The sequence below is a fragment of the Gopherus evgoodei genome, chromosome 12, assembly GCF_007399415.2.
Source record: "Gopherus evgoodei ecotype Sinaloan lineage chromosome 12, rGopEvg1_v1.p, whole genome shotgun sequence".
NCBI classification, from domain to species: Eukaryota; Metazoa; Chordata; order Testudines; family Testudinidae; genus Gopherus; species Gopherus evgoodei.
Window position 1 is genome coordinate 33,219,727 of NC_044333.1, and position 19,298 is coordinate 33,239,024.

Here is a 19,298-nt window from a genome sequence, read left to right on the forward strand (position 1 = left end):
AATCCTATATCAGTTTTCTTTTTAAGTACATTGGACTTATCCTTCAGTTTGTATACATAACAGGCATAGCTGGCCTCTTATTGAAACTTCAGGTCCTCTTAACCCATCATGGTTTTGGCTGAGAAGGGCATGAGATAGTGTTAGAACATTAGAGAGGGCTGCATTTCTATCACGTATGTGTCAGAATAAGATTAGTCATTCTAGCACGCAAATGCATAGTTAGAATATACAGATCCCGAGCTTTTGAAGGGTTGCATGTATTTTGAGTCCCAAGTTTGTTCAAGTGGTAGGTTAATCTTGCAAGTTCCAAACAGGATACCAAACTTTATAAAAATATGTAAAATGGGTTATGGTACATGGAATACAAAATAACAGCAAACATAAGTGGTAAAGTCAGTTATTTTTTATTTTCTGTTATCTAGTCTGCTGCAAGGCTTTAGACTTATCTGTAGAAAATTTTAACTAAACTAAACTTTTTAAAGATTACTTTGCTATGCACACCTGAAACCTGATGCAGCTTTCGTATCACAACCTGTTAGCTATGTAAATGTATTTGGACAGCTAACACAGTTACCATGCTGCTGTTAAGATTGTTGCATGTTACAATGCTACACTTTGTGTGTATTTTTAGGAACTAAAATTATTTTACTCTAGATGACATTCCAAACTGACAGTTACATAATTAAGTTTAGTAAACTAAAAAAATCACTAGCAACAAGGAGCAAATGTTAAGCATTTTTTTTTTTCCTATCTGCAATCTCTGATTGTCACAGGATTGCTCTTTAGTACAACACGATTCAGAGGCAGCATATTTGTCTTGAAATGTTATCCAAAATTTCTGGAATATGCAATTTTTTCAAGCTGCCCAATGTCAGACCTCCTGTATACCACTAATCTATGACAAACTACGCTGAAGTAAGTGTTTTGTAGTGGTTTATTTTAGCATTCCAGGTCAGTCCTCAATGGATTTTATAAATTTCTCATATGCGTCCTCACTCATCAGTTCATTAAGTTCTGAAGGGTTATCCACAGTCATCTTGATAAGCCAACCTGTAAATAAGAAATTAAATTACATTTAAAAAAAATTAATTAGACCTATTAAAATAAAGGCATCTAAATCCAAACACTGAGGAAATAATGTTTTACGTTCACCCCCATGTACCTACAGCTCTTTAAAACTGGAATGGACTCAAGAGCGTGGTCGTCCAGTATACGCAAAACAATTTTCAGATGCTTTTAAGATCTGTTAACCTTAAAGGAGGAAATATAACCACTCTAAAAGGAGATTTAAACTCAACCACAGTATATTTAGCGCTGAACATTTCTGGAAGTTGTAAGCAACAGGTCAATTTCCTAGTGATGACAGGACTAAAATGTTTACCAATTTCATACTATAGGGTTTATTGGAATTAGAGGATGTTCAGAGACATGAGGCATGTCTACACTACAAACTTAAGTAGACCTACGTTAGGTGGACTTACAACTACTGAAGTAATTACTGCAGTTGTTTACATCCACACTACCCTCCTTCTGTCACTGGTGTGTGTCCTCACCAGAAGCATTTCTGCTGACTTAAGAGGGGCAGTGTGAGCCCCCTGGACTCTTAGCTCAGTGTGGAGCTCTCTGCCAGGAGCCCGGCTGTCCTCTCGGGCTCTAATTGGGGACCTCCACCTGCCCTGAGGTGACAGCCTGAGCCAGGTACAGGGTTCGCAGTAGGGAGCTTTCCAGCCTTTCTAGTTAATTTCACAACTAGCAGGAATCTGTGAAATTAACAGGAATGACAGCCAACAACTGATATAAGTAACGCAGTGTCCAGACACTGCGTTGCCCTAACTACCCGACATAAGCCCTAAGCCTCTCATGGAAGTGGAGTTATGATGTCAGTGTAGTATGGCACTTACCTCAGCGGGAGCAAGGCAGCAGAGTAGACACTGACATAATTAAGTCTATATAAGCTGCCTTATGTTGACTTAACTCTGTAGTGTAGACTAGGCCAAGTTCCCTCCATGTCACATTTTTAGATTCCAAATAATTAAACTGGAGATATAGACAACAGAAGATCTGCTTGTGATAGAAACACCATCTGAATCTTAATCATAGACGTACTGTTTATTCCTTGAAAGTGAAACAATAGCTCCTTACCATCTTCATAACAAGATTTATTGACGAGTCCTGGATTATCTGCAAGAGTGGCGTTAATTTCAGTTACTTCTCCGGTGAGAGGAGAATAGAGTTCACTAGCAGCCTTCACACTTTCCAGAGCACCAAACTCATCTGAAATACAGGATTGTGTTAAGAAAAAAAGGAAAGACATGGATGATTTACTTTTGTTGACAAAAGTTTTAAAGATGACCCAGCCCTGCTAAGTCTCTGGAAACTAAACAAGAAAGAAAGGATGAGACTTTCACACAGGCTGAAGATAAGGCCCTGGTTTCATTATAATGACTAGAGGCTTCAAGTTTCAAAAATTTCTTTTTGAACTATGTACTCTGGATGAAGGGGCAGTCAAGGGATAACATTACCTGCTACTGCACAAAGGATGGGAATTTGTCACTTAGCTCATCCTGGGGGCTGTTGCCTTAATTACAATTAGACTTGGAAGAATTCAATTTTTATCAATAAATGTCAGTAAACATTGATTTCATTGCACACAAACAAAAAAATATTTTCACTGATAACTAAAATGTACAGATAGACCTTGAGAACTTACTAGATTTCTTATTAGAAGGATATCTACTGGCATTAAATAGCTACCTCTGACTCGCCCCCATAATTTTCTGCAATTCTACAAATAAATTGATAAACATAAAAAACGTTCAAGCCCAGAATTTTGTATAATTGTGCAAAACTGAACAGATCAAATAAAAAAATGTTTAAACATCAGTATTATCTGTCAAATATAAAAAACAAAAATTGAATTCTGCCAAGCCTATTTACAATGCTTTACAACAAAACTTCTGACCAGCAAAGAGGGGCTAGGCACCAGTAGCCACATCCAGCCCTTTGCTGCAGAGTATAAATATAAATTCTGAGTAGTTGCTAACTAGCCATTTCCTCAAGTAATCTGCCTGTGAAATAGTCAAAGCATTAGTCTCATGAACTCTGATTTCCTAACACACTGAGGCCTTGTCTACACTACAAAGTTTGGTTGGCAAAAGCTTGCTACTTTTGGCAGCAAAACTCTGCTGTTTTGCTGACAAAATAAAACCACCCCAATGAGAGGCATAAAGCTTTCTGTGGAAAAGTTAAAGCAATAAAGCGTCAGTGTAGACACTGCTGTTTGTGTTGTGTTTGCTTCTGCCAGTATCCCACAAGGCCTGCCGTGTGACCACTCTGCTCACTGCTTTGATCTCTGATGCCCTGCAGGCATGTACCTCTCTCTTTTCAAAGCTCTGGATATCTGACAGCTGAGCTTGCTGCTCTGGGAACAGAGAGCAGATCATTAGAGGATTGCTCCTGCTCTGTCCTGCAGTAGGAACCCAGGGGTCTGCTGCGGGGAGTGGGACTGCTGTGCTGCTTTGACATTCCTCAGCACGGAGAATTTACAGAGCTGCTCAGCATTTCACTCCCAGCAGCTAAGAAGGCTGCGGGGAGGGAATCTCAGAACCAAGGCAGGCAGGCTGGCAGAGAGGGCTGCTTGGGGAGAGACTGCTATGCCGAGCAGAGCCGAGGGGGGTCCCTCCCCCCCAACCTCAGGATAGGTCAGTCAACCTGTCATCTCTCCCTCCCCCTACACTTCAGTTGAAAAATGGCTGAAAATCTACTAGGATGCGACTGAGAAACATGCATCATGTGACGCTAAACCTTCCCCATCAGGCATTGCAAACCCTCCCGAAAGTATCCTGCAGCCACTTGCACATTAAATAACTACCACAGTGAACTGCTTTCTGTATCGATGCAAGAGCTGCTAGCGTGGATGCACTCTGCTGACACAAGGAGCATAGCGTTGACATGCAACAGCGGTTTTAATTAAAGTGACATAACCTTTGCCGACAAAACTTGGTAGTGTAGACAAGGCACTTTTTCAGAAACACCATCAGGAGCTAATGTACATGCACTCGGTGAAGAACAAATCCCTTAGTATTCAGAATCAAGAAGTGGGTACCAGTGAATTGCTCACCCCCTTTTCCATATTTTTATACAGTTATTAAAATGGCAGGTGGCAAAATGTTCCTGAAAGCAGCCGTACACTGTAATGAAACGAGAAACAGGCTGGAGGAACATGGAATTGTCAGAACAGCAGGTTGATATGAGCACAGAATGTAATGGGTCCGGGAGTTTGGAATTAAGATGTGCACAGTGCAGAATCAGCATTCGAGATGGTGGACCAGATAGGAACTAGGAGGAATGAATTTTCTCACTATAAAGTAAAACAAAAATTTTGAGTTTGTTAATTAGAAGCCCAAAAGCAAAGGGCCTTTCTCCAACATTTGACATTCAGGCCCTTCTGTAGAGAGTGTGGCTAAAATAGTCTGCTGCAGACATTTTACACTACAAGGATTTCAGAATAGAGGTCCTGCTGCTTTACCTTTTTTGTAATCTTGTAATACAATTTCCTGCGTCTGTAGTCCATGGTGGATTATTTATGTTTCTAGGCCAGAATGATTTTTAGAACATGTACCAGAACACCAGCACTCCTTATGAAAACAAAGGAAAAGCCTCCTCCTGCTTGCTAACACTCACTCTTTTGTAGTGATTTACAAGTTATTACACACTTTATAATTTAATAATGCATAATTAAATTACTGAGAAGCAGCATGGGCCAAACATGGAACTGGAATCTGGAAACTATCAAAATCTAATTCCAGCTCTGGTGACTTGCCAGAGGGTCAAGGTTTGTACAAAGCTTCGAATTTGTAAAGCACCACATCAGCTGCTGTGTTGATTAATGCTACAACTAAAAAGTACCTTGCAAAACTGTAACAAATAAGTCATCTAGATGCACTGGCAGGTTGTCAAATCACAATATGGAAAATTGTACAATTTTAAAAGTTTATTGTAGCAATTCTACTTAAACTTATATAATTAAAAATTTAAGCAAACATTTAAATTAAACAACTGGTTTTAAGTGTCTCTTTACAATTTTAAAGGCAGGTTCTCCTATTAAGCAAGATCTGAGAACCCTATTTGCTCTGTTCTAACATTAAGAGTTTAGAAATAAGGCTTTTAGTCTCTTAAAAATGTGAACAATCCATATTTTATATGCAACCATATAAATGAAATTAAATATGACAGGATCCAAGGGTAACATCAAACAAACAATGTTTAACTATATGAAAAACAAGAATTGAGGAAGCGGCATAATTACGTTAGTTTAGATTAAGAACTATTGCTATAACAATTCTTAAGTTAACAGCTTAAAATAAAAATACTTACCCTGTTTGTTCAACTTTGTCCCAATTTCTGGAAGACTACAATAAACGATGTCTCCTAATGCTTCCTAAAAACAAACCAAATGCATCAGGAATATACACTAGTAAAAGCTAAATGAGCATGTGGAGGAGGGATTTAAGGTTGTAACTACACAACTGATTAGACTAAAATTATATTCCTCTGCTTAATGTTGGTGCCCATCCCACTCAAAGGCTGCACACTTTTAACAGGAATCATATTTTTTGATACACAATTTGCAAACTAGTTAGCTTCTCATGCTCTCTAAATTGCAAGATGTATTCATATATTAGGGTTTTAATAAGCTTACAACTGTGTTATGAGTCCATGAGAAAGAATTACATAATCATTCCTCCAGGCACGATGTGACAGAACTCTTCTTGATCTTTATAGAACCAATATGGGTCCTAACAGCAAAACTCCCAATGATGTCAGGGAACTAAGATTTGATCCCCAAAGCATGAAGCATTTACTGTTTGTGTCATTTGAAAGACCATGCAATATTTGAGTCCTAGTCTACCCAATGCAGACAATTTACTCATTGCCTAGTACACAGTACTCATCAGTTGACTGGTTTTGGGTCATTTGAGTGACTGAGATTTATGCCATTGAGTTCAACAGGAGCAAGGTCAAGCCCTCTAAGACCCAAATTTATGTCTACCCCACACAAACCTAGGGATCTTTTATGATAATAGATGTTATTTACATTCAGAAAGCTGAAATTACAGAAAGGCTATTTATCCTAAAGAACATGAATCCCACTACACTCAGAGCTTCTGACATTGTCCCATATATTATACATCAATGTCCCACATTTGGTTACCACCAGGTTTAGGCACGTTTCTTTGGATTTTCTGTTTTTAATGCACACCTTTAATTAGCATCCTATTGACCAATCATAACGGGGAATAAAGTTAGAAAAATACCCCAACCAAGGATTTGAAAGCTAATAGTCCAATATCGTTGGTAAGCATCACAGATGAGGATGCTAATGAATATCTCACACATTACAGACTCTCTGCACCAAATCCTATTCCTGTTCACAACTCCACTTAAATCCAAAGGGTAAAACTAAGAGCAAAATTTGGCGTAAACACGTACAATGCAATAATTTCCTCATGCTGTCTAATGTTCCTATAAAGAAAGTAAAAAACAAGATTAAAACAGTAAGAGTAATACATCTGATTTGTTATTATTCTGATTTAACAACTAAGATGCTCATCAAGTCCAAGTCAATCCAATGAAGAACTAACATGATCAAAAAATTATTCACAAATGCTGAAGCGGTATAATGTATTTTAGAAATAGTTTGAGATCTAAGCCCATAATATGCTTCAAGTGTACAGTATATGCAATAAAAATAATAAAAGGACAGGGTAACAATCCAAAGTTCAAGGACAAGAGCAGGAATGTACAAGTAAATATTGAAGGACAACAAAAAAAATCAATACCTGTGCAAAATTGCTGATTCCTACAGTCCCAATACCATTTTCAACTGATATCCACTCATGCTTGTCTGTGAATTTGCGGGCTAAAATGAAACAGATTTGATATCTCAGAAAATATTGACATTTTACTTCTATAAATACTTTAATATACTGGCAGTTCTAAACACTGTTTTCTCTTGAGTTTGGCTTTGAATATTATTGTTCAGCTATGGTAATAACTGCATGTTTGGGGCACTTTTTGTAAGTGCTGCTATTATGTTTTATATTAACACAGACCATATGTGAGGTGTTGAAATGTGCATCAGAATCGCATCATTTTGCTTTAGATGCCAAAATATATAACTAGCAAGCGTGAATTGCGAAGCATTTAGATTCATTACAAAAAAAGACGGCCTGATTTACATCTTTAGTGACACAGTAGGGGCCTAATCACAGATGGCAAAATCTGGCCCTGGACAATCTAAATATGCCATAGGAAATGATATTTAAAGCTACCAGCTCAAAGTGTGGAGCATGAAGCGCCACCAGATGGGATTTTGTTGGAAAAAAGACTGTACTATTAATTAAATAACAGTTTAAGAATTTTATTCATTGTTATGTGTATCCAACACAACTTTACAAGGTTTCTCCCTCAAATTCAGAATTGTTTAATTACGCCAATTCTCCACATTATTCCCACTAAAGCCAGCCCTAATGACATTTCTGTAACACTGCAACTTTAACAGTGCCTCATGCAATGCACTATATTTGAACTCTCTTAGATAACATGGAGATGTCATACTACCCCTTTGCAGAAAAACTATTTCGACTTGCAGAAACTCAACCATAATGGTTTTTAAGTACATTCGTTATTGCAACAATTCACACTTTGTTTTAAAAAAATGGAAATAAGATCACTGAATCCCCCAAACTGTCCATATTTTACTGAATTCACTTCATTCTGCAAATCCAGATAAGAGGCATGATTCTGCACCTTATGCTCCTTACAGTTAATCAGACTACTCATGCAAGTAAGGATTACCCCACAGGAATATGGATTGCAGGATCAGCTTCTGGGACATTTATATAATTGCTGTGAACTACTGCAGGGTCACCAGAGAATTGTGTTCTTAATAGACAATTATATAGAAGACCCAGTTAAAGTTTGATCACTTCACAGCAATTCTCACTCATACTTCTGTATGTATTCTACAAATACTACTCTGATTCTCTCCTGAGTGCGCCTCTTTCCATGCTGATGTTCCAGATGCCCTACTTCTTCATACTTAATTCTCCCTCTTGGAATCCCATTTGAAAACCTCTCTTCTCCATGACCTTTAATCCCCAACCTCTTCTTAACAGGTCCCCATCCTATTTCTTAAACTTCCAGTCTGCTCCTTTTCCCCTCTACTCATCTATTCCCCCCATCTGCCACATTTGGGAATGAGGGGAATATACAGCAGCAGTGGGGAAATTTTGTACTTTTTCTTCACCTTGACTCACTACGTGTCCAATCAGACATGGGCTGTTCTGACAACTGGAAAAGACTATTTATGAAACCAAACTTTCTGTATGACCTGTGCCATAGCAATTCACTCTGGCCAGGTAATTCATGTTCCTATCTGGCTTTCCTTTTTGACTCCAAGATCCTCCCTGTGTTTTTGGCTTCTCCTGTAGGATGACATTTCAGCCACTGGTCCCCTACAGAATCCCCACTACGCTGCCTAAAAGTTTTCCCTATCTTGTAACCCCCTGCCTGAAGAAACTCAGCAGTTTTTGTTATCAACCTGCTGGGCTCCTGGACTGCACCTCAACTATATTGCTGTAAACCCCTAATTTTAAAGTTGCAATTCCAGGACCCATGAAGACAAATGATCAAAGCAGATCTCAAGCCCTAGCTGAACACAAACGTTATATATTTCACATACACAAGACAGCCACTAAATCATGAAGAGACACAAGCATATATAAAATTTGATTATAAAACAAAATTTTAAAAACTTGTGTTTTGAACTGTTGGAACAGTCTGTAAATTGCTCTTTATAGCACATCAAAAAGAAAAGCAAAAAGCCCTTGTAGTCCACTGTGGCAACAAACATTCTAAATTCATATAACAGTAGAGAGATTTAATAAATAACCTTGCTTGGAATGGTCTCAAGAACATTTAAACGTTGAACAAAACAAAAACCTGAGATTAACAGTTCATTATTATTACTGAAAACTCTTGGCACGTCTACAGGGGGACTCAGGAAAATGACACTGAATTAGCTGAAGGCATGAATTTAAAGTTTGTTAAACCCAGGTGGATGAGCTCATTGGGAAGTAAAGAGGCCTTTGTTCTGTTCAGCTTAATTCACTTCCAAAGTGAATTTGCTTTGGCATTAACTGATTCATTTTAAATTCATATCTTCAGTTAATTCAGCTTAACTTTCCTAAGCATTCCTGTGTAGACATGCCCTAAAAGTGAGAACAACCTGAGCCAACCATCACAAACAGCAATGGCATATAGATTTTCATTTTTTTTCTATAAAGAAGTGTGTGATTTAATTATTACATACAAGATATATCTACAGAAGAAATGCCCCATATATTAGAAAGATTGACATGATGAGAGATGATTCAAGAATCATTCTTGTAATTAAGCAAGGAGTGACTAATGAGAAAGCCATTTTTTCCCCACTATTTACATGGAACAAGAAGGCACAAGGGAATACCTCAGGTCCTTAACCCAGCTAGCTATTAACTGCCAGGAAATTCAGTACCTGGAGGTCATTGCTCTTATAAACCTGTCATCACATCCCTTCCCACCTCCTCCTTTTTCTGCATCTCTTTTGTCTAGGACATTATGTATTGACTTCTGATTTTTTTTTTTTTTGGTACTGGTCTTTTCTTAAGAGTTAATAAATAGATCAGTAATGGAAGCGCAAGACTTCAAAACACTCTCACAGTTACGCAGCAGTATAACATCTTTGCAAGTACCCTTAAACTAGAAGCCTGCTTCTGATTAAGAACTTCATGGGTAATACACTATTTGCCAGAAATCCTTTATAGCATGGTAAACCAAGTCAAAAAGAGAAACATACCCCATTGTTTTGTCTTCTAAGACAAAGTACCTGTCCTACATTAGGCACAAGTGGAGTAAGTCACACTGCTGCAAGCCCAGTTTTGCACCAGTGCAGCACATCTACACTAGGTGTTCATATCAGTGTACAGCATAGCTACAGCAGTATAGTTACACTGGTCCAAGTTCCCTAAAGTAGAGAGGGTTCAGGGTCCTGATCCTGCAAGTAGCTCCGTCCAAGTGGACTCCCGTACTCTTGTGAATGTGCCTGCATAAAGCTCATTCAGACCTAAATTCACATAGTCCATTGAGAGGAAAGTCTAATGATTCATTCACCTTAAACTTGTAATCACATTGACTGGTGCATCATCCAAGCTTCACCTGTTGACACCTCCTAGATGGCTCTATGGATCTACATCAGGGATCGGCAATCTCTGGCATGTGGATCGCCAGGGTACGCACCCTGGTGGGCCGAGCCAGTTTGTTTACCTGACGCGTCCGCAGGTTCGGCCGATCGCAGACGTGGCAGGTAAACAAACTGGCCTGGCCCACCAGGGTGCTTACCCTAGGGAGCCGCATGCCAGAGGTTGCCGATCCCTGATCTACTTTGAGTAAGAATTGCAGGATCAGTGCCTAATCAGTCATCTTTTCCTATATGTATATGACAGCTATCAGTGAATATGTAACAATGTTCAGGGCCTGTGTCTACAAAAAAGCCTGCCAATGCCTTCTTTTAGATCAGGTATACATTTAAACTTCTATAGCACACTATGCATAATAAAGTAAAACCATGTAAGGTCTCGAGCACACTAACATCAGCAAGAAGTACCACGTGGTCACTTGGGTAGCAGTGCTAAGAGGTCGTATTATGCCATAGTGATGAAAATGGCTGCACCATGTCTAGCTAGTACTTGTACCTGTAGTAGCCCCACTGTAGCATTACCTATTGATAAAAACAGGTGAGATGTTTACTACTGCAGAGAAAGCATCAGTGACCAAAATAATGGCTCACTGTCCATTTTGCAAAACATGTTGTGTTGTTTTTAAACCAGGCTACACACAGTGGAACATGATTTACTAACTTGACTCCACTCCATTTTTTGTGTCACTAAAAGTTACGTCTTTAAAAATGCATGATTTTTAGGCATAAATCCCCTTTTCTGCAGATTAATGAATCAGGCAGATTTCTGGCGTTCAGAGAGTGGGAGTCAGGCGTTCTGGATTAGGCTCCCCGCTTTGCCATATAGAACAGGACTCTTCCCCTTTCCTCTCAGCCGTGGGTTTCAAATGGGGGTCCGCAGACTATGCCTGAGATTTCCAAAGGGGTCCGCACCTCCCTTTGAAAACTTTCCAGGGTTCTCTCAGGAAAAAAGGCTGGAAACTACTGCAGTAAGCCTCGCTCTCCTGAGATGTTAAACCAGCAGTACGCAACCTATGGCACGAGTGCCGAAGTCGGCCACCAGTCCGGAGGGCTCTGCATTTTAATTTAATTTTAAATGAAGCTTCTTAAACATTTTGAAAACCTTATTTACTTTACATACAACAATACTTTAGTTATATATTATAGAATTATAGAAAGAAACCTTCTAAAAACGTTAAACTGTATTACCGGCACACAAAACCTTAAATCAGAGTGAATAAATGAAGACTCGGCACACCACTTCGGAAAGGTTTCAGAGTAGCAGCCGTGTTAGTCTGTACCCGCAAAAAGAACAGGAGTACTTGTGGCACCTTAGAGACTAACACATTTATTTCAGCAGCTTTCCTGAGCTACCGCTCACTTTTTCGGATGCATGGTTGCCGACCCCTGCCTTAAACCCCACTGTGGGACACAGCTGGTTGCCAACAAAGTAAGGGGTGCGTGCACCGCACTGCACGCAGCAGCAGCTCCCACTCCTGCGTGCACCAAGCGCCGCGCTCCAACGCCAGCCCTAAAGCTCGCGTGCACCAGCCCCTCCATGCACTCGGAGGCCCCCCTGCGGCTGCCCCAACACCCCCGGCCCCCGAGCACTGGCCACACACGCACCGGGGCCCCTCCTCCAGCCCCTGCCCGGCCTCCCGCCATGTGGGCCCGGCCGCAGCCCGCCCTCGCTGCTCCATCCCCGGTGCCCGGCGCCGGACTCACCCGAGCTCAGCAGCGCGCTGGTGCCCAGGCTCCGGGCCGAGGCTGCTTGCGGCCAGCCCGTCCGGAGCGAGATGAGGGGGCCGGGGCAGCGCGGAGCCAGGCTGACCCCCAGGCTCCGCAGCGCTCGCAACGCCGCCATTGCCGCCCCGAGCCGCGGCGCGAACCGGCCCCGCAGAGTCCCGAGACGCGCTGAGCCTGACCCCGCGGGCGGAGCCGAGGGCGGGACTAAGCGACGCGATCCGCCCCCCGCCCTGGGGGTACGTGTGGGGGCGGGGCATGGGCATGGGGGGGGCAGAACTGGGGAGTGGGTGTGAGGGGGCTCGGGGGGGGCGGGGGTTGTGATGAGAGAGTGGTGTGGGTGTGGGGAGGCTGTGGGAGGAGGACAGGACTGGGGAGTGGGTGTGAGGGGGCTGGGGGGGGGCGGGGGTTGTGATGAGAGAGTGGTGTGGGTGTGGGGAGGCTGTGGGAGGAGGACAGGACTGGGGAGTGGGTGTGAGGGGGCTCTGAGGGGGGGTGGGGGCTGTGATGAGAGAGTGGTGTGGGCGTGGGGGGGCTGTGGGAGGAGGACAGAACTGGGGAGTGGGTGTGAGGGGGCTCTGAGGGGGGGTGGGGGCTGTGATGGGAGAGTGGTGTGGGCGTGGGGGGCTGTGGGAGGAGGACAGAACTGGGGAGTGGGTGTGAGGGGGCTCGGGGGGGGGCGGGGGTTGTGAGGGGAGAGTGGTGTGGGCGTGGGGGGCTGTGGGAGGAGGACAGGACTGGGGAGTGGGTGTGGGGGGGGCGGGGGTTGTGAGGGGAGAGTGGTGTGGGCGTGGGGGGCTGTGGGAGGAGGACAGGACTGGGGAGTGGGTGTGAGGGGGCTCGGGGGGGGCGGGGGTTGTGATGAGAGAGTGGTGTGGGTGTGGGGAGGCTGTGGGAGGAGGACAGGACTGGGGAGTGGGTGTGAGGGGGCTCTGAGGGGGGGTGGGGGCTGTGATGAGAGAGTGGTGTGGGCGTGGGGGGGCTGTGGGAGGAGGACAGAACTGGGGAGTGGGTGTGAGGGGGCTCTGAGGGGGGGTGGGGGCTGTGATGGGAGAGTGGTGTGGGCGTGGGGGGCTGTGGGAGGAGGACAGAACTGGGGAGTGGGTGTGAGGGGGCTCGGGGGGGGCGGGGGTTGTGAGGGGAGAGTGGTGTGGGCGTGGGGGGCTGTGGGAGGAGGACAGGACTGGGGAGTGGGTGTGGGGGGGGGGCGGGGGTTGTGAGGGGAGAGTGGTGTGGGCGTGGGGGGCTGTGGGAGGAGGACAGAACTGGGGAGTGGGTGTGAGGGGGCTCTGAGGGGGGGCGGGGGTTGTGAGGGGAGAGTGGTGTGGGCGTGGGGGGCTGTGGGAGGAGGACAGAACTGGGGAGTGGGTGTGAGAGGGCTCTGAGGGGGGGTGGGGGCTGTGAGGGGAGAGTGGTGTGGGCGTGGGGGGCTGTGGGAGGAGGACAGAACTGGGGAGTGGGTGTGAGGGGGCTCTGAGGGGGGGTGGGGGCTGTGATGAGAGAGTGGTGTGGGCGTGGGGGGCTGTGGGAGGAGGACAGAACTGGGGAGTGGGTGTGAGAGGGCTCTGAGGGGGGGTGGGGGCTGTGATGAGAGAGTGGTGTGGGCGTGGGGGGCTGTGGGAGGAGGACAGAACTGGGGAGTGGGTGTGAGGGGGCTCTGAGGGGGGGTGGAGGCTGTGATGGGAAAGCGGTGTGGGCGTGGGGGGCTGTGGGAGGAGGACAGAACTGGGGAGTGGGTGTGAGGGGACTCTGAAGGGGGGTGGGGGCTGTGATGGGAAAGCGGTGTGGGCGTGGGGGGCTGTGGGAAGAGGACAGAACTGGGGAGTGGGTGTGAGGGGGCTCTGAGGGGGGGTGGGGGCTGTGATGAGAGAGTGGTGTGGGCATGGGGAGGCTGTGGGAGGAGGACAGGACTGGGGAGTGGGTGTGAGGGGGCTCTGAGGGGGGGTGGGGGCTGTGATGAGAGAGTGGTGTGGGCGTGGGGAGGCTGTGGGAGGAGGACAGAACTGGGGAGTGGGTGTGAGAGGGCTCTGAGGGGGGGTGGGGGCTGTGAGGGGAGAGTGGTGTGGGTGTAGGGGGCTGTGGGAGGAGGACAGAACTGGGGAGTGGGTGTGAGGGGACTCTGAAGGGGGGTGGGGGCTGTGATGGGAAAGCGGTGTGGGCGTGGGGGGCTGTGGGAAGAGGACAGAACTGGGGAGTGGGTGTGAGGGGGCTCTGAGGGGGGGTGGGGGCTGTGATGAGAGAGTGGTGTGGGCGTGGGGGGCTGTGGGAGGAGGACAGAACTGGGGAGTGGGTGTGAGGGGGCTCTGAGGGGGGGTGGGGGCTGTGATGAGAGAGTGGTGTGGGCATGGGGAGGCTGTGGGAGGAGGACAGAACTGGGGAGTGGGTGTGAGGGGGCTCTGAGGGGGGGTGGGGGCTGTGATGGGAGAGTGGTGTGGGCTTGGGGGGCTGTGGGAAGAGGACAGAACTGGGGAGTGGGTGTGAGGGGGCTGGGGGGGGTGGAGGCTGTGATGGGAGAGTGGTGTGGGCATAGGGAGGCTGTGGGAGGAGGACAGAACTGGGGATGAGTGTGAGGGGGCTCTGAGGGGGGGACGCTGTGATGGGAGAGTGGTGTGGGCGTGGGGGGCTGTGGGAAGAGGACAGAACTGGGGAGTGGGTGTGAGGGGGCTCTGAAGTGGGGTGGGGGCTGTGAGGGGAGAGTGGTGTGGGCATGGGGAGGCTGTGGGAGGAGGACAGAACTGGGGAGTGAGTGTGAGGGGGCTCTGAGGGGGGGTGGGGGCTGTGATGGGAGAGTGGTGTGGGGATGGGGAGGCTGTGGGAAGAGGACAGAACTGGGGAGTGGGTGTGAGGGGGCTCTGAAGGGGGGTGGGGGCTGTGAGGGGAGAGTGGTGTGGGCATGGGGAGGCTGTGGGAGGAGGACAGAACTGGGGAGTGGGTGTGAGGGGGCTCTGAGGGGGGGTGGGGGCTGTGAGGGGAGAGTGGTGTGGGGATGGGGAGGCTGTGGGAGGAGGACAGAACTGGGGAGTGGGTGTGAGGGGGCTCTGAGGGAGGAAAGCTGTGATGGGAGAGCGATGTGGGCATGGGGGGGCTTTGGGAGGCGGACAGAACTGGGGAGTGGCCAGGTGTGAGGAGGTTCTGGGGCAGGGGCTGTGATGGGAGAAGGAGGAGGTGGGGGGAGGATAGAACTGGGGAGTGAGTTTGCCGCAAAGCCAAAACAAACCCAAAACACCAATGCTGCCGGCGGAGCGAAATATCCAGACACATTGTGTCCTGACCAAAGATCGAGACGCGGGACAACCACCCAAATATCGAGACAGTCTCGATTTTATCAGGACGTCTGGTCACCCTAGTTTGAGCTATAGCATATCTTTTAGAAAGATCTCCAGTGTTGATTTAAATGATGGAGAATCTACCATATCCGTAGAAAAATTGTTCCAATAGTTAATTACCCTCATTTATTTGTGCCTTATTTTTAGTCTGAATTTGTCTATCTTCAGCTTCCCTCCATTGGCTCTTATGTTATTTTCTGTTATCTGCTATCATAAATCTCTTCCCATATTTGTAGCCATGATCCAGTATGTGAAAAGACATATCTGAAGGCAGCTGAGCTCCTCAGCAGAGTCCACCAGATAACATGCTATCAGAGGAGATGTGCTCAGGCAGAAATTGTGCTCCATGTAGGTGCAGGGAACCGTCTGCATGGTTCTCATTGTGGAATCAGGGACTTAGAGAGCAAAATAATAACAACAAAAATTATGGGCATCACCAGTACAGTAAAGATGTGATATCCAGAGGGGCTAATCCCCTGCAGAACCTATTGGTCTCTAGTGGGGTTTTTTCTCTGTTCTAGTGATATAATATTCCGTTTTCTTCACTGTTTGAAGAAAGTGCTTGGCTAGAATCCCCCTCCGTAATGCAGGAGGACCAGATGACTGGTGTTTCCTGCCATACACCTTCCAAATCTCTCCCTCAGCAACTTGCACCAGTGGAGGCACTTGTCATAATTGTCTTTTCTTGTCTCCCCTCTCCCTCCCCCCTTTTATTTATCTGTAATCTCTTGTTTTATACTTAGATTGCAAGCTCTCTGGGCCTCTACTCTTACTTATATTTGTGTTCAGCACCTCATGCAGTTGGGCTATGATCTCTTAATGGGGCCTCTGGACACTATCACAATAGCATTCTCATTATGAGACATGATTGCCACTTACTGAGTGGAAAAACGTTCATTTAAAATTCTGTATAACCACGTTAGCATGGCACTGAATATTTTCACTTTCATTGGCTGTATGTTTCTGACTGTGAGTGTCCATTGTACTCTGTTCAGAATCTACCTATGGAAGGAAAGCTGGTGGTAACTTCTTACTACCTTAGTTTGTGTACAAAATCAGTTGGAGAATATAACTCATATTGTTATGCAATAACAGCAATAAAATAATGAAGGTAGCTAGTAATGACTTTTTCAAAGCTTAAAAGATGCAAAGATGTGTATGTCACACTAACAACACTGTGATTTTATTATTATAACAGAGAGCTAGGAAAGGGGCAAGACTGAGGAGCAATTGGATTGGCCAACTAAGATTCCAGCCCACATAACTTATTTTTATTATTTTGAAGGCATCCTTTTCAAAAGGCCTATTCAGAAACATGTCATTTGCTCATGTGAATCAGGTAACTGTGTCCCTGTGGGTTGTTCAGTATGGATTTGCTAGCAAATTTGGTGAGAATAATTCAGGAAGTTTTCTGGAAACTTGCCTCTAAAAGTTAGCTTTGCCATTTTTTAGAGTGGACTAATTTACTAGAAGCACAAGTGATGTAAACCAAAAGCTTGTCTACATTTAGAATGCTGCAGCTGATCCACTGTAGTGCTTCATTGAAGACTCTACCTATGCCGACGGGAGGGATTCTCCTGTTGGTGTAGGTAATCCACCTTCCCAAGAGGCAGTGGCTAGGTCGATGGGTGAATTCTCCTGTTGACCTAGTGCTGTCTACACCAGAAGTGAGGCTGGTTTAACTGCCTCGCTCAGGGCAGTGGATTTTTCACATCCCTGATCAACAAAGTTATACCAGCCTAATTTCCTAGTGTAAACCTGGCCTAACTGCTCTTCTCAGGAGCTGGCCTTTGTGCCTTCCTGTGCACCTGAGGTGTGTGGTTAACTCAGCACCTGCCGTACCCCATGTCACGTGCTATTCTTTACTTACCATACTTTTATAGACTTCAGGGCTTGTCTACATCAGAAAGTTGCCGCGCTGGTGAGGGAGTTACAGCGCTGCAACTTTGAAGGTGTACACATCTGCAGGGCATCACCAGCGCTGCAACTCCCTGTTTGCAGCGCTGGCCGTACTCCCGTTTTGTCTCGGGTGTAGAGGATCCAGCGCTGGTGATCCAGCGCTGGTAATCCAATGTAGACAGTTACCAGCGCTTTTCTTGACCTCCGTGGAAGGAGGAAGCCTCTGGTAATCAAGCTGATCTCCTTTCCCGGTTTGCTCTCTCGTTCCCGGAACCCCGAGCAAGCAGGTAAGGAGAACAGCTTGCTCGGCGGTTCGGGGAACGAGAGAGCAAACCGGGAAAGGAGACCAGCTTTGCCGCGGTTTGCTCTCTCGTTCCCGGAGCCACCCTGCAAACCGCAGGGAAGGAGAACCGCTTGCTCGGCGGTTCGGGGAACGAGAGAGCAAACCGGGAAAGGAGACCAGCTTCGCCGCGGTTTGCTCTCTCGTTCCCAGAACCCCGAGCAAGCAGGTCTCCTTCCCTGCGGTTTGCAGGGTGGCTCCGGGAACGCGAGAGCAAACCGCGGCGAAGCTGGTCTCCTTTCCCGGTTTGCTCTCTCGTTCCCCGAACCGCCGAGCAAGCGGTTCTCCTTCCCTGCGGTTTGCAGGGTGGCTCCGGGAACGAGAGAGCAAACCGCGGCGAAGCTGGTCTCCTTCCCCGGTTTGCTCTCGCGTTCCCGGAACCCCCCTTGAAGCCGCCCAACAGCGCTGCAGTGTGGCCACATCTAACACCACTTGCAGCGCTGGTTGCTGTAAGTGTGGCCACTCTGCAGCGCTGGCCCTATACAGCTGTACTAATACAGCTGTAACAACCAGCGCTGCAAAATTTTAGATGTAGACATGGCCTCAGATGTTACTTGTTACTCATAACATATAAGGGGGAGAGGGGGTGTTTATGTGATATGATGTGGGCAGAGCTCCCCAGGCGATAAAAAGTAACCATCCCGAATGAGTGGTGGTAGCTTTATCACTCCTGGTGATACAATGCTGTCTATACTGACACTTTTCAGTGCTAAAACTTTTGTCCCTTAGGGTGTTTTTTTTACATGCCTGAACAACTAAAGTTTTAGCACTGAAAGTGGCAGTGTAGACACAGCCTTAGTCAGTGGGGATTCAGTGATACTTGGGAAGACAATGACTCAGGCTGAAGCTATTATCCACAAGTTGTAAGGCCATTAAGTCTGATGATCCTTAAGTACCCCACTTCCCCCAAAAAACAAAAATCTGTGTTGCATGCAGTGTTGAAGGAGCCCTGTTGGTTCCAGGATATTAGAGAGACAAGTTGGGAAGTACTATCCAACAGATACTTACCCAATAAACGATATTACCTCACTCACCTTGTCTCTTGAAAGATCTCTGTTAGTCCCCAAGCTATAATGGCTCCAGGGAAAGAGACCTTAGCAGGGCCGGCGCTTCCATTGAGGCAAACTAGGCAATTGCCTAGAGCGCCAGGATTTTCGGGGGGTGGCATTTTGCCGGGGGGGGGGACAGGCGGCTCCGGTGGACCTGCCACAGTTGTGCCTGCAGAGGGTCTGCTGGTCCCGCGCGGCTCTAGTGGACCTCCCTCAGGCACGGCTGCGGCAGCTCCACCGGAGCTGCGGACCAACGGACCTTCTGCAGAAATGGCTGCGGCAGCTCCACTGGAGCCGCAGGAGCGGCGCGCAGGGTGGCGAAATGGCCGTGCGCTTAGGGCGCGAAAAACTCTAGCGCCGGTCCTGCACCTTAGTACTCCCCTGCATGACCTGGTTGTTGTGATGATGTGGCCCACGTTGAATATGCAAAGAGAGATGCTGAATTTTAAATGCACATTCCTTCTAAGACATTTATATCACAGACTGAATAAGTGGGACACTATCGCTTGGTGATTTTATGATCAAATAATTTAGATAAACTTTGCAGTGAACATTTAGCATTTATTAAATACATGACAGTAAATTTACAGAAATTATAAGACAATATACATATTTGGACACATTATTCTAGATTTGTTAGTTCATAGATAATATCCCATAAC

General features: G+C 46.2%; 1 protein-coding gene across 1 annotated transcript; it reads right to left on the reverse strand.

Moving 5' to 3' along the window:
* Positions 1–388: 388 nt before the first annotated feature.
* Positions 389–12,178, reverse strand: GCSH (glycine cleavage system protein H). Its single transcript, XM_030582167.1, has 5 exons — positions 12,005–12,178; positions 6,843–6,922; positions 5,377–5,440; positions 2,143–2,274; positions 389–1,050 (listed from the first exon to the last, which is right to left on the reverse strand). Exons 1-5 carry the CDS (start codon positions 12,141–12,143, stop codon positions 953–955), a joined length of 513 nt encoding a protein of 170 aa, XP_030438027.1. The 5' UTR covers positions 12,144–12,178; the 3' UTR covers positions 389–952.
* Positions 12,179–19,298: the final 7,120 nt, after the last annotated feature.

Bases quoted from the DNA above. Each gene is read 5' to 3' on its own strand.
- GCSH (XM_030582167.1), bottom strand. From the start codon at position 12,143: ATGGCGGCGTTGCGAGCGCTGCGGAGCCTGGGGGTCAGCCTGGCTCCG. The intron at 6,923-12,004 runs GTGAGTCCGGCG...GTTTCATTTTAG, and splicing joins CAGCGCGCTGCTGAGCTCGG to CCCGCAAATTCACAGACAAG. The intron at 2,275-5,376 runs GTAAGTATTTTT...CCTGTATTTCAG, and splicing joins GACAAAGTTGAACAAACAGG to ATGAGTTTGGTGCTCTGGAA.